Source organism: Octopus bimaculoides, chromosome 3 (assembly GCF_001194135.2).
Source record: "Octopus bimaculoides isolate UCB-OBI-ISO-001 chromosome 3, ASM119413v2, whole genome shotgun sequence".
Taxonomy (NCBI): Eukaryota; Metazoa; Mollusca; class Cephalopoda; order Octopoda; family Octopodidae; genus Octopus; species Octopus bimaculoides.
In genome coordinates, this window is record NC_068983.1 from 42,593,486 (window position 1) to 42,608,888 (window position 15,403).

At 37.4% G+C, this 15,403-nt stretch overlaps 1 protein-coding gene and 1 long non-coding RNA gene across 8 annotated transcripts in view; one reads left to right on the top strand and one right to left on the bottom strand.

The window, feature by feature from the left end:
* The window catches only part of LOC106869993 (adenosylhomocysteinase-like 1), a 420,486-nt gene that overhangs the window by 183,279 nt on the left and 221,804 nt on the right, over nt 1-15,403 (bottom strand). For 4 of the 7 annotated variants that reach the window (XM_014915942.2, XM_014915946.2, XM_014915945.2 and 1 more), the window contains one exon: nt 13,357-13,371. The exons of the other annotated variants lie outside the window; for them this stretch is intronic. In XM_014915942.2, the coding sequence (XP_014771428.1) occupies nt 13,357-13,371 (15 nt within the window). The remainder of the gene's footprint in view (nt 1-13,356; nt 13,372-15,403) is intronic. 7 annotated transcript variants of the gene reach the window in all.
* The window catches only part of LOC106869995 (uncharacterized), a 279,440-nt gene that overhangs the window by 28,404 nt on the left and 235,633 nt on the right, over nt 1-15,403 (top strand). The window lies entirely within an intron of this gene.

Sequence of the window (15,403 nt, forward strand, 5' to 3'; positions counted from 1 at the left end):
ATATATGAATAAACTGTCATCTAAATTACGCAAAAGTGAAAACACTGACATTTTATTTTAACATATATTTACCAAAATTACATAAAAATATTTTGAAATTTAAATATATAAAAATATCTTTAAATTTATTCAATAAAATCGCCATTGGCTTCAACCACAGCCTCCAGACGACTTCGGAATCTCTTGCAACTCTTCTGGACGGTCTCCTTGTTTAAGTTGGTGGAAGCTGCCATAATCCTTGCCTTCAGATCATCTTTGGTGTTACAAAGAGTGTTGCTGGTCTCTCGCTCAACTGCGCCCCACATGTACTAATCAAGGGGGTCGCAGTCTGGGGAGTTAAGTGGCCAGATGTTACAGGTCTGACATCCATGACTGGGTTCTCCTGCTTGTGTGGCATGGTGCAGAGTCCTGTTGCCAGACATAGGGTCTTCCAGCAGCCACCCTCTTGACTCGGGGCAGTACTACCTCCTTCAGGGACTCGATGTAGGCCTCTGTGATGAGTCTGAGGTCGTATGAGAAGATGAATGGGAGCATAACGCCTCCATCACTAGTTATCACTCCAAACATCATGATGTTGACAGGGTGTTTGATTTTTAGCACTCTCGGTTCATGTTCTCAAATTGCATTGTCTTCAGATTGACACCCAAACACTTTGAAATGTTCATATTGGAGCTTCCGGCACAAATGCCAAGCAGTACAGCATGTCGTTCCCAAATTTCTGGCAGAGTGAACTGTCATGGTGCTGTTTTTCTCATACAGTGCCCAACTGATCCTACTATACCGTGTAGTCAACAAAATTAAAAACAGACAATGCACATGCACAAAATTAAAAATATAAAATGGCAACAATTTACCCATCGCACACTGTGTATGTATGTATGTATGTATGTATGAATGTACGTATGTGTATATATATATAAAATGAACATTTCTTTAACATTCAGATTAGTTTGCCAAATGTAATTCTTATTTATTCACATTGCTTTGAATTAATTATGCATTATTGTTTTGGAATGATATTGTAGAATAGGTATGAGGGATCAGATCTGGCCAATTTAAACATAAACCGGGCAGAATATTTTGACCAAATATGGCCAGTTTAAATGCTAAAATGAAGCTATCATTTCATAAAGGAAATGGCAGTGTTATTTGAACAAAACAAAATTCTAAATACTTCGTGTTAATGTTTTAAATGCATAGAGCATTACAACAATGGATACCTTTGCTTCCATGCTTGCACGAGAGTTTATTGAGGCCGATTTTCTACAGCTGGATGCCCTTCCTGCTGCCAACCCTTACCTGTTTCCAAACAAGGTAATATTTCATCATGGTCACACATATTTTCACATAAGATTAGAAACAAAGGACACCGCTTGTATGATGGTGATGTTCCTTTACAACTATCACACAATGTCAAGACAAGGAGACACACAAACACAGACATACACACATGCTTCTGCACATAACAGGCCCCTTTCGGTTTCCCATACCAAATCCATTTATAAGGTTTTGATCAACTGAAGGCTTTAAGCATAAGATACTTGACCAAAATCTCATGCAGTAGGACTGACCCAAAATTCTCGGTTCACAAGTGAGATCCTTGACCACATCTGCACGTAGAAATATATCTGGTGAAGACCAAAATGAAGTTTACTCACCACTCCAGGTGTTAGATATACTCACACTAACAAACTGCTTTTTCATCTTTTATCTTCTATGTGTTTCAATCATTAGACAGCAGCCAAGCTAGAGCATCACCTTGAACTTTTAGTTGAATGAAATTACCCAAATACTAACCTTTTTTTTTTTAAATCCTGGCACTGATTCTATCAGACTCTTTTGCCAAACTGCTAATTTATGTGGATGTAAACATACTAACCCTGGTTGTCCAGTGGTGGTGGTGGACAAACAAAGACACACACATATACACACGTGTTATGGGCTTCTTTTAGTTTCCATTTACCGAATCCACTCACAAGGCTTTGGATGACTTGAGACTAGTAGAAGACTTTTGCCCAAAGTGATATGCAGGGGAACTGAACCTGGAACCATGTGGTTTGGAAACAAGCTTCTTATCACACAGCCATACCTGCACCTATGTGTCACACCTATGAATGTTATTTCCAAACAAAACATTGCATAACATTTTCATATATTTTCCCCAAATAAAGTAGTATTAATGTAATCTCTGAGGCTGTTGTTGTTCTTGTTATTAATGTAGTCCCTGATTAATCTGGTGCTGAGAATTATATTATATTTAAACTAATATCATCATTGAAATGTCTACATATAAATGAGAGCAGTTCTTTAGCTTTCATAACGCTTTCAGTAATATTCTAAGATAAAAATAAAATAAAAAAACTGCTACATTGTATGTATGTGTATGTGTGCGTGTGTGTGTGTGTGTGTGTGTGTATGCCTATGCATATGTGTGAATATGTAAGTAGGTATGGATAAGAATGCATGTATGTAAATATTTATGTGAATATGTATGTATATATATATGTATGTGTGTGTGTGTGGATATATATGTATGTATGTCTATGTAAATATGCATGTGTGTGTGTGTGTGTGTGTGTGTGAATATGTAAGTCGGTATGTATGTGTAGATAAGTACGCATGTGTGTACATGTGAGTGTATGTATCGGGGAAATATCAATTTTAAAATCAACCTCACGATCTAAAAAGAACAGTCTATTAGTTTCATATGTATAAGTTAGTTATTGAAAATATATTAGAAACTGAAGTTAGTTTAACCTTTGGCTGTCATTAAAAATAAACTTGCTATAACCAGATTTTTGCAATAATTTTGATGCAAAATGATTAAAAATTGTTATTAAAAAAACTAACACACTAACTACCTATATAAGAAAGTTTTTCTTTTCCTGTATTTTCTGATTGTAACCTTAATTACTTTCATCTATTTATAAGCCATTAACAAAGACCTCACGGCCATCCAGGTCTAGGTACAACAACATTTCATAATGACCTAAGCAATGTATTTATTTATTCAATCAATAGGTACAGGTATGGCTACAGGTGAAGGTGTGGTTGAGTGGTTAAGAAATTTGCTTTCCAACCTGATGCTTCATGTTCAGTCACAGTGTAGCAGTTTGGACAGTGTGTTCTATATTCCAGGCCTTGCAAGGGAATATGTTAGAGACACTGAAAGAAGCTAATTGTGTGAGTGTATGTGTGTGTTTCTGCATACCCTTGCCTTCACATCAATTGATGATCCTAAATGAGTATCACTGTCATGCTAACGATGCCGTTAATTTCCTGTTTTCTACAGCAAAATTGCTTGGAAACGGATGAGGGTTGACACCTGAAAGAGCATCCAGCAGCATCCATGTGCTAAAAATCTGACTCAACAAATACCATTTGAATAATGCAAGCACGGGAAAGTCACCATTAAATGATGATATCTGGAACATAAACTAACACGAAATTTCAATGGGAAGTTTTAATTTAGACCATGTTAAAACAGGACGTTTGTAGCAGAGATCCAGGGGCAGCCCCAGGCTGGTTTGGCATCAAAAGGGTTACAGTTTTGATAGTTTATCTTCCGATTCTTCCTAACATTTTATCTGACCCTTAACTAACTATGGCTTGATTGAATGAATGCCTTGACTTGTGATAGATTAGGGGCACCATCCCTGTCTATTATTTCTCAAAGGAACAGAAAAATCACCCACCACCACCACCACCACACACACTATTCTGTGTGAACTACTTCAACTGTATTTCTTTAAATGGTGACATGACTTGCTAGAAATAGCACATATCCTATCAGGCTTAAAAGAGAAGGACACTAACATACCTGCAAAAGTGAGTTAAAAAAAAGAAAAAAAAAGGCAATCACAATTAGAAAACCTTTGATTATATTTCTACTCTAACATGACTGATTATATGGTGCAGGCGTGGCCATGTGGTAAGAAGCTTGCTTCCCAACCACATGGTTCCAAGTTCAAACCCATTGCATAGCACCTTGGGCAAATACTTTCTACTACAGCCTCAAGATGACCAAAGCCTTGTGAGTGGATTTGGTAGACGGAAACTGAAAGAAGCTTATGTGTGTGAAATTCCAAAAGAATTGCTGCAAAGTATTTTCTCTGATGCTCAAGGTTTCTCTGGCGATTCTGCCAGCTCACTGCCTTAAAAATATCAATAATAATAATAATAATAATAATAATAATAATAATAATGGCTTCAAATTTAACCACAAGGGCAGCAATTTTGTGGGGGAGGGGATAAATTGATTATATTGACCCCAGTGTTCAAGTGTTCTGTGTTCTATCGACCCCAATAGGATTAAAGGCAAAATTGACAACGGAATTTGAACTCAGAATACAGCAGTGGATGAAAAACAGCTAAGCATTTTGCTCAGCACGCTAACGTTTCTGCCAGCTTGCTGCCTTTACAAAACAAGACCCAACCAGAGTCAAGGCAAATGATGATAATTCCCAGAATTATTTGACTACATTTTAAAACTAGAATAACGTTAGTGTTACAAATGGAAAAAGAAGGAAAAAATGCAATTAAGAGAGAGAGAGAGAGAGAGAGAGAGAGAGAGAGAGAGAGAGAGAGAGAGAGAGAGAGAGAGAGAGAGAGAGAAAGAGAGAGAAAGAGAAAGAGAGATGATGAAAGTCATCTTAATTTGTTCGCTGACCTTTTCCAAAAATGTTTCAATTTAGGTATTTTAGTTTTTTATTTTTAGGAACAACTGTTTCAATTACGTTCATTTGTAACATAAAAATCAATGTTGAATGATCAGTTGATTCCAAATTTCTTCATTTACCGATTCAACCATTTACTTCATTTAATGTTAAACTTATAATCAATGCTCAGTGATGGTTGACTAAAATGGGACGAAGGGAACACTGCTGATCTCCAGGTAGTCATCGTCACCATTATTGTGATCATCCCTTAGCATTCATGTTCCAAGCTGGCATAGGTTGGATGCTTTGACAGGATCCAACCAGTCCGATGACTGCACTGTGCTCCACCAATCCACTTCGACATGGTTTCTCTGGCTGGGTATCCTTCTTGATACCAACCACTCTCCTTGTTTATCCTTTCTATAAGAAGAAGAACACATGTTTAAAACATAAAACACATTGTCTTTGTTTTTCCTATTTCTTGAGCACATTAATCTAATATATTCTGTGCTTGCTTGTTTCTTTTTACTTAGCGCCACATAAAAAACATTGGTAATGATACCACATAGAAAGCATCCAGAACACACAGTAAAGTGGTTGGTATTAGGAAGAGCATCCAGCTGTAGAAACCATGCCAAAACAGACTATGGAATTTGGTGTGGCCCCCTACCATCCAAACTATGCCCGCATGGAAAACAGATGTTAAATGATGATAATGTGTATATATGTGCATATATAAACACATGTATGTGTATGTATACATATATATATATATATATATATATATATATATATATATATATATATATATTAATGGGCTTCTGTACAGTTTCCACCAACCAGATTCTAACCACAAGGCACAGGTCAATTCAATATGATGCTGCAGCAGAAGACATTTGGCCTAAGTGCAGCACAGTGGTATTTGAACCCTGAACCCAGTGACGGTGACCAGAACAGTTTACACCACCAACAAGTCATTTGATCAGAGATTAGTAGCAACAACAACAACAACACCAACAAGGGTCAACACAGAAACCCCCTCGAGTACAAAACAAGTAAATATAAGTATCTCAGATAACACAGGTTAACATTTACCAAGGTATGATATTACAAGCAGTTAGAGCTAAACAGAAATCAAATCACTTCAGTGCTGCTATCAAATCTGTAAATAAATTACCGAAAAATAACAGGATGTCACCATAGCAGAAAAACTGGTTACACAAACATTCTCACATCTGACCTTTCAGTCAGCCGTTGTAACACTGGCAAAAAAAGTTTTAGTGAAGGTCGTACATGGTAGAGTCTGTTAGAACAATGGGCAAAGGGCATTGCATTGTTTAGTTATTCTTTTATCTGTTTCAGTCATTTGACTGAGGCCATGCTAGAGCACCACCTTTTAGTCAAGCAAGTTGACCCCAGGACTTAGTCTTTGTAAGTTTGGTACTTATTCTATCAGTCCCTTTTGCTGAATCGCTAAGTAATTTCCATTTACCAAATCCACTCACAAGGTTATGGTCAGCCTGAAGCTATTGTAGAAGACACTTACCCAAGGTGCCACACAGTGGGACTGAACCCAGAACCATGTGGTTGGGAAGCAAGCTCCTTACCACACAGCCACATGTGCACCTATATGTAACATTATTGAGATCTCAAGCTCAAATCCTTCCGAAGTCTACTGTGTCCCTTCATCCTTCCAGAGGTCAGTAAGACAGGGGTCAATAACCGGCACTCCATCAGTTACAATGACAAGAGTTGCAGTTAATCTGATTAATGGAACAGCCAGCTCATGAAATTAACATACAAGTGGCTGAGCACTCCATAGATACACTTATCCTTAACGTAGTTCTCAGGGAGATTCAGCATGGCACAGAATGTGAGAAGGTTGGCCTTTTAAAATACAACTCATTTTTGCCTGCTGTGTAGACTGGAGCAATATGAAATGGAGTGACTTGCTTAAGGACATGATGCACCGCAGGGAATTGAACTCCCGATCTAGCAATCATGAGTCAATTCCCCTCCTAACCACTGAGACATGTGCCTCCACCAAGTTACCATCTAATAGGGAGATGAACCGCATCAATATCATCCTCATAATTTTGCAACCAGAGTTAGGCCGTTTTGTTTAATACCTTTTATTCTATAATATTTCGAGAGCTGGACGCTCATTCTGTTGCCAACCATCTGCTATTTTTCAAGTAAGGGATTTTCTTTTTTACTCCAGAGGAATTAGAAAGTGGACCCTTTGTTGATACATAATATCAACACCCACCCTCATCACCTGTTACCATAACAGCACATACAAACAAACACACATTAATCCATGCACATGTATTTTTGTACATATGTGTGTGTGCACACGTCTATGCTGGTGGCAAGTAAAATGCCGGTGGCAAGTAAAAAGCACCATACGAATGTGATCATTGCCAGGCCCACCTTACTAGCTCCTGTGCCAGTGGCACATAAAAAGCACCCACTACACTCTCAGAGCGGTTCATGTCAGGAAGGGCATCCAGCTGTAGAAACATTGCCAGGTGCAGCTGCTGGCTTTCCAGATCTGAGTCAAACCGTCCAACCCATGCCAGTATGGAAAATGGATGTTAAACGACGATGATGATGATATACACTGCCCAGGTGTCAAAACCATAATGATATTTGTAGGGCAGCTGATGATGGACGTATGTTGGCTTGTTTGTATCGCCGTTTTTGTATATGTGGAATAGTATTATAACACATCCTTTTGGTATATATCATCATCATCATTTAATGTCCATCTTCTATGCTGGCATGAGCTGGACAGTTCAACGGGCGCTGGAAAGTGGAAGAGCATCACCAGGTTCTGTCGTCTGTTTTGCATGGTCTCTACAGCTAGGTACCCTTCCTAATGCCAACCACTTTACAAAATGTACTGGATAGATTTTATATTATATTATATAAGGGAGTTACTTGATTACATCAACCCCAGTGTTCGAATGGAACTCATTTTATTGACCTTGAAATAATGAAAAGCAAAGTCAACCAAAAGTAAATTTGAATTCAGAATGTAAAAAGCTGGCAGAAATACTTCAAAGCATTTTGTCTGAAATGGTAGCTCACTGCCTTGATGAGAATAAAAAGAATAATAATGGCAATAATAATATAACAATCACAACAATAATGCATACACATGCACATGTCATGCCAAATAAGAAAACAAGAAAAACAGATATGGATTTAAAAAAGAGGCCGTTTAAATTTTAGCAGAAAGGCATCAATTCATAAATGAAAAACAAAGAAAAACATGCTGAAGAATGTCAGGATTCAACAGAGCAGACATGAAGTCTGCGGACAATGCAATTGGAAAGAGTAATACAAAGGTTGAAGAGAAACTTGTAGATCCATTTTTCAGACCATCTCATTAGTGTTGGACAAAATACAATTCTAGAAATGAATCTGTGAATGTAGAGACAACCAAATACAGTTTTTGAGCTTAATTCCAATGCTGAACAAATTTTGCCTTCAACAAGGTTCTTAGTAATAATAAAAAGATAACACACACAAATAAACTGTCATTCAATCCCATGCTGATTGGAGGGGTTGGATGGTTTGACAGGAGCTGGCAATCTAACTGAATGCCCTTCCTAATGTCAACCACTATACAAGGTTTACTGGGCACTTATGTGCCACTAGCACAGGAGCATTTTACATGGAGCCAGCTCAGATAATTTTTACATGGTGCCAGCACAGGTACTTTTTAATGTGCCTTTGAGTGTGTCAGCAGCATTAATCTTATGCTTGCCTTTTTCATATTGCCATGGATTGGATGAGAGTTTTTAAGGCAATATTCTACAAGATGTCCCAACTGATACCGAGACTTGCTTGTTTTTAAGTAAGGTACCCTACATCCACTAGTTTTCCTTCATGCATCAAACCACTTAGCTATCAGACAGCCTGTTTGCTGCTTAAAACTTTCAACCCAGCTAGTACATATTTGTACCAGTCAAAAATGTTACAACCTATGTCATGCAGCATAGTGCCACTCTGGATTTTCTGGCATGTAGCGCCAGATGTATAAACAGAGTGTATAACGACAGCTCAAAAGGCTCGCATGTGCACAAACCCCTCTCCATTACGAACTTGAGAAAAAAAATTTTGAGTTGAAATGGTTAAGCCATGCAAACAAAGGTTTCCAGACACACAAGTAACGGTTTTGGGTACAGTTTCTGTTAACACAATTTCACTCAAAAGGCACTGGTCAACCCAAAGCTATAGTACATGATACTACAGTAGAAAACATGTCCAAGATATCACACAGTTGGACTGAATTTCAAACTACATGGTTAGGAAGCTAACTTCTCCCCCACACAGCCATGTATATATCATCATCATCATCAACATTTTAATGTCTGGTTTTCCATGGGCCAGAAAAATTCATGGAGGTAGATTGTCAATAGCTGAATGCTCTTCCTGCAGCTAACCCTCACCTGTTTCCAAGCAATGTAACATTTTCCTTTGTACTTTGAATGGCCAGTATAATGGCCAGATATGTTTCTATGGAAGAATGCAAGCATATGGTACTGCTAATATGACAGTTACATTTGTCTACACATGGTGTGATTTCATACATACATACATTTCATAGTTACATGCACAGATATACACCCATAATGAGTTTTGCTATACACATATGGGCTTCTTTCAGTTTCCAGCTACCAAATTTACTTATAAGGCATTGGTCAACCCAGGGCTAAAGTAGAAGACACTTGCCCAAGGCACTGCACAGTGAGACTGGACCCAAGACAACATGGTTGCAAAACAGACTTTTTAACCTTACAGCTATGCCTGCACACATATACATACTTATATATATAAAAGATTTTCTCTCTCTCTCTCTCCCTCTCTGTGTGTGTATAGTGTTCACAGTCAGGTAAAGCAACCATGAGGGCATTATGTGTTGGCAGGATACAGTAGATATATCTACAGTAACCTACCAACACTTGGTTGTTTCACCTCCCTGTGAACCCTATGCAATTGTACCTAGATATTTTCTGGCCTCGTATGTGTTGATGTGCCTAGATTCCAATGAATCCTGCATCTCTCTCTCTCTCTCCATATCTATATGTGTGTGTGTGTGTGTGTGTGTGTGTGTGTGTGTGTGTGTGTGCACATGTATTATATAAATGCATATACACACCCACACACACACATGTTCAAATGTCAAGTATGATATTAAATGCAACAGAAATGAAAAACCTAAATTGTCAAATCACCTGAAAAGCTGAAGCTAAAAGGTCAGCCCTAACACTCACCCTTAACTTTTCAGCTGGATAAGTGCTGCTGCTTCTGATGATGATGATGATGATGATGATAGCAGAAGATAAAATCAGCCAGAAATATTTTTAGGGATGTCTTCTAGAATCAAAAACTAATCCAACTTTCTCATATTTTTGTAACCTACAAGTATTTATCACCACCATCATCATCATCAACGGCCATATCATGTCAGAGACTTGTTAACTACATTGTTTCCTTAAAATACACTATTTTGAGCGTGGCCGTTGCCAGTACCTCCTGACTGGCCTTCGTGCCGGTGGCACGTAAAAGCACCCACTACACTCTCGAAGTGGTTGGCGTTAGGAAGGGCATCCAGCTGTAGAAACTCTGCCAGATTAGATTGGAGCCTGGTGCAGCTATCTGGTTCACCAGTCCTCAGTCTAATCGTCCAACCCATGCTAGCATGGAAAGCGGACGTTAAATGATGATGATGATGATGAAGTGGTTGTCTTGGATTAAAGGGATACTGGCGTCCTTACATTGCTCAGTTGATTTAGGGAGTGAGAGATAGAATGGGACCAAACTGAAAGGCAAAGTTGACTTCAGCAGGATTTGAAGCCAGTAAAACAAAGTGCCAGTACAAAAATACTGTAAATAATTAATTTGGCGCTCTACCGATTCTGTGGATTGACTGATCTACCTTCTGTTTCAATAAACTACTATTGTTCCTGAAAGTTGTTTCTTTTTATATTTACTACAGATTGCTCGAAGCTAACTTTTTTCTGACACCTTAATTCCTGGATCTTACATTTAGATATATCATTTAATGTACACAGAATAAAAACACAAGCTACCAATAGTTTTTTTGCTGTGGAAACAAGTGTCTGGACAGATTTTTATATGCCTTGTATCTCCAAACAAACTTCAGGCAATAATGGAGACATAAAGTGTGTTATACAAACCTTTCTATACACAGATTTCCACAACCAGAAACCTATTAGAAGCTTGTACCTTTACAGCGTGTGCATTAAATGATATTTATCTCTCAATGGATGGCGTACGTTTATTGTTGATTTTACCTTAATGGAACTGTAAATTGTGTGTGTGTAGTGAAAAAGTGATAGAAAAATATAACAAAGGTAGAAAATAAATGGGGTTGGTATTAGTTTGATGCTCAGGAAATGGGAATAAAAGAAGTTCGAACATATATTCTTCTTCAGAATGGTAGGACAGAGAAAGAAAATTATATGTGTGTATAGTTGAAAACAGTACAAAAAATAAAAGACAGAGAGAGGTGACAGAATAACAAACAAGGTGTATTTGTTTGATGCTCAGGAACAAATGGAAGAGTCTTTGATGTTTTGAGCCTACACTCTTCTACGGAAAGGAATGAGGAGAGAAAACAGAGATGGGAGTGAGGGGGAAAAGGAAAACACATGTGTGTGTGTGTGTGTGTGTGTGTGTGTGTGTGTGTGTGTGTGTGTATATATATATATATATATACTGTACAATGAAGGCAGAAACCAGAAACATAAATGAATATAATAAAGAAAGAATTTGTTTCTAGAAAGCTCTGTTCAGTTACAAGCAGCTGAAGAATAAATTAATTCAGAGCAACAGAATGATTTAAAGCAAGAAACACATCACTCACATTACCAGTTCTATATTTCTAAGAGTGTGTAGGCTTTGGTGTGATTTACTGGAATATCTCTATCTTCACATATAATACTATATATGAGTGTGTGTGTGTGTGCATGCGTGTTGTTGCCAGCCAGCAGATATCTTATGCTATTATTCATGCTGTAACAACATTTTCATTTAGATTTTAATTTAAATATGAAAACTTTTAATATAAGGTAATATCACGTGGGTTGGGCAGGATGTCACTCAGCAAACATTTGTGTTGTTTAGTGATAAACAACATGCGATTTTCACTGAAGCACAAGCTGACAGATAGAGTAATTACACCAGTTGAGCAATTGAGTTGCAGGTATAACTTTTAGCCAAACTTAATCCATGTAGCAATTTACCAAAGACATGTGGCAAATTGGATAATTTTTTTTTATTTACGATTGTTATAGTATATTCATTTATTATATATTACTATCACCATTTCATTCCAAGTTCTGTGCTGGTAAAGGAAGGCTGATGTGAAAGATCGGTCGGTTCCATTGACTGCATTGTGTCCCAGTGTTTGCTTCAGCGTGATTTCTGTTGCTACATGACCTTTCTTACACCAACCATTTCACAGAGTGTACCAGAGGCTTTCATTTTTTTTTTTTTTTTCAACAGCACTATTACATATTACTCTTGCCATCAAAATAATTATAATAATAATAATAAATGCCCGGATGCAATACCAGGCATTGGCTCTCATGGCTTCTGATCTTATCTAATTGGTAGTGTTAACATGTACTTGTTCTGTCCTGGTGTAAAAGATGGGTTATAACAAATATTCTGCCCAATACTGCAGATTTGCTTGTCAGTTGCTTCACCGTAACCAGTTGAGCATGTTCTTTAATGGCTGATGATATGTGCATCTCTAATCAAGAGCAGAAGTAGTGGGGGAGCAGCATAGCTGTGTGCTGAAAGGAATTGTTTGGGGTTGGAATAATTCACCCCTGGAACTATGGGCGTTTCACACATCATCCTTTAACAACCCTTATTCAGGGACCATTTGAGTAGGATAAGCTACTTGACCTGAAGAAAATTCTAACTGGGCCCCACTTGCAAGTCATGCACATTTGGTCATGATGTATGTGCCGTCATGATAGGTATATCGGGTTTTGTATATTTGTATCCCAGCGTTACTTTCATGGCATGTGCTGCTCTCTCACTCAATAATAATAATAATTTCATAGTTACATATCAATCTTCATAGATTCAGTTAAAGTAGTTGTACTTGAAAATAACCAGCACTTGTATAACAATACAGAAGACAATGTTATACACAATATATACATTTAACCCTTTTGCATTTAAACTGGCCATATCCACTGAAATACAACCTGTTTTGCATTCAAACCAGCAAGATCTGGCCTATCAAACCTACCTCACAATGTCATTCTAAAAATAAGCAAACACATCATCAAAATTTCGAAGTTATGAGATAATGCATGATAAATTCAAAACAATGTGAATAAATAAGCATTACATTTGACAGAGTAATTGGAATGCTAAAGGGTTAATATAAAATAAAATATAATATCAGACAGTACGGATAAAGAAGTAAAATAGAATTTATAAAGTGGTAAAAGAACAAAACAGAAGGAAAAGAAACCGTGTGGCAATGTTACTTGCACGAAGCTAAAATGGAACTGAAGAAGAGCAAAAAAGAGAGACAGAGATAGCTGAAGGATCTGAGAAGATGGGAAATAGATATTGGAAGTCCATCGTTCTACAAGAATAAAAGGGGTATCATGCATCTTAACTGTGCATTGTTACTTACACATTGCATCTTGACCTGGATGGAATTGCAAGCAGGAAAAATAAAATATACAACTGATAATAATGGGCAAATATTGTCTCTGAGTGCAATAAAAAAGATAGTTTTTGGTTTTATGGTATGGTTCATTTAGGGAGTTAAAGCTTAAAGTCAAGGGTTAAAACATTGTAAGTAAGATATAAGATTTTGCAAATGTATTCTTTTTTTAACTGCAAATGTGAGAATTCATTAATTAAACACACACACACTCAGAAAAAAGCAGGCATTAAATTTTACCCCAAAAATTTTCAAGGATTTCAAAAACTGAAGTTCCTGTAATGTGTGTGTGTGTGTGTGTGTGTGTGTGTGTGTGTGTGTGTGTGTGTGTGTGTGTAATCATAGTTGAATGTTTAAGAAGTCCACTTTGTGACCATGTGGGTTCAGTCCCACTGCACAGTACCTTGGGCAAGTGTCTTCTGCTACAGCCATGATCCAACAAATGCTTTGTGGACACAGTAAGACGACCATTTCATATACATCACCATTATCCTATATGCATGTGTTAAGAGAGAACCATGTACATCCTCCACGTGACTGAAAGTGGACTAACAATTTCCAATAAAATAAGAACTGTGTGAAGTCAGGGGCAGGTGACAGTGTTGGTTGACCGTATGGGTTACTGTATTAGAGCAACAGGTGCTGGTTTAATATCGTACCTACATTCGAGTAGTGTAGAGTGCATTCCAGGTAAACATAATTCTGCGATTTGTTATTTTAGATAACCACATCCAAATATTTATTTGGGTAACCCGATATGTACACACACGCCATAACAGTATGTTAAATAATAATTTAAAATTTGGATATACGCTTTGCAGTATGCCATTTTGAGCCAGCGAATGGGCATTAAACGGCATACCTCATGTCATCAACAGAGTGAATATATATATATATGTCGCTTATATATATATAAGGGCGGCGAGCTGGCAGAATCGTTAGGGCACCGGGCGTAATGCTTAGCGGTATTTCGTCTTCCGTTATGTTCTGAGTTCAAACTCCGCTGAGGTCGACTTTGCCTTTCATCCTTTCGGGGTCGATAAATTAAGTACCAGTTATGTACTGGAGTCAATGTAATCGACTTAATCCCTGTGTCTGTCCTTGTTTGTTCCCTCTATGTTTAGCCCCCTGTGGGAAATAAGAAAATAAGAATATATATGTATGTCGCTTGATTCGCTTCAAGAATTCCTTCATATCTGTAGAATTTACGAAATATGAGAGTAAAGAAATTAAATTCATGAAACTCTTTATTATTCACTACAATTGTTTCGACCCATTGTGCATCAGTGTCTTGTGGCTGAGATGCTGTGCAAACAGTCGTGGTGCATCACAGGTGCACGTGTGTTCTCAGGTGACTTATCAAAAGGGAACTTGTTTATTAATCTCTGTTTTGCTCATTTCAATTAGAATACATTTTGGCAGAAAAGTTGACCTTGGACAAATTTGAACTCAGAACCATAAAGCCGGAGAAATGCTGTTAACATTGTCCCCAACATGCTAACAATTCAGTAAGCTTACCATAACAATAGCAGTGGCAACAACAACAGCAATGACTTTAATGCTATATGTAAAATATTCATGTTGAACTCAGCAAGACAATAAATATTGGCAGAATTCTTCCTTCTTGAACAAAAAAATAATCTTATTCATTACTTTCCAAATTTGAAGAACAGCATAAACCAGAACAATATTTTCCTTCGATAATTTTAGATTTCATTTATGAGATTTGAAGAGATTCTGGAATTGATTTTATCTGAGAATGTTTCTATAAGAGAAAATGGTGTTTCAATTACAAAAGGAGGCAAGTTTGATGGTTAGTGTCTTGCCAGTCAAAAGTTTAAATGTATAAGCAGTCAATTTTGATTGTTTCCTCAGGGATCCAATAAAGAACGAAAAACTTTTTTATTCCCTCGACTAGTTTCCTTGATTTCAAAAGCCTTATTTTGGTCATGCCATAAGTGTATGTAAGTGTATGTATGTGTGTGTGTGTGTGTGTGTGTGTGTGTGTGTGTGT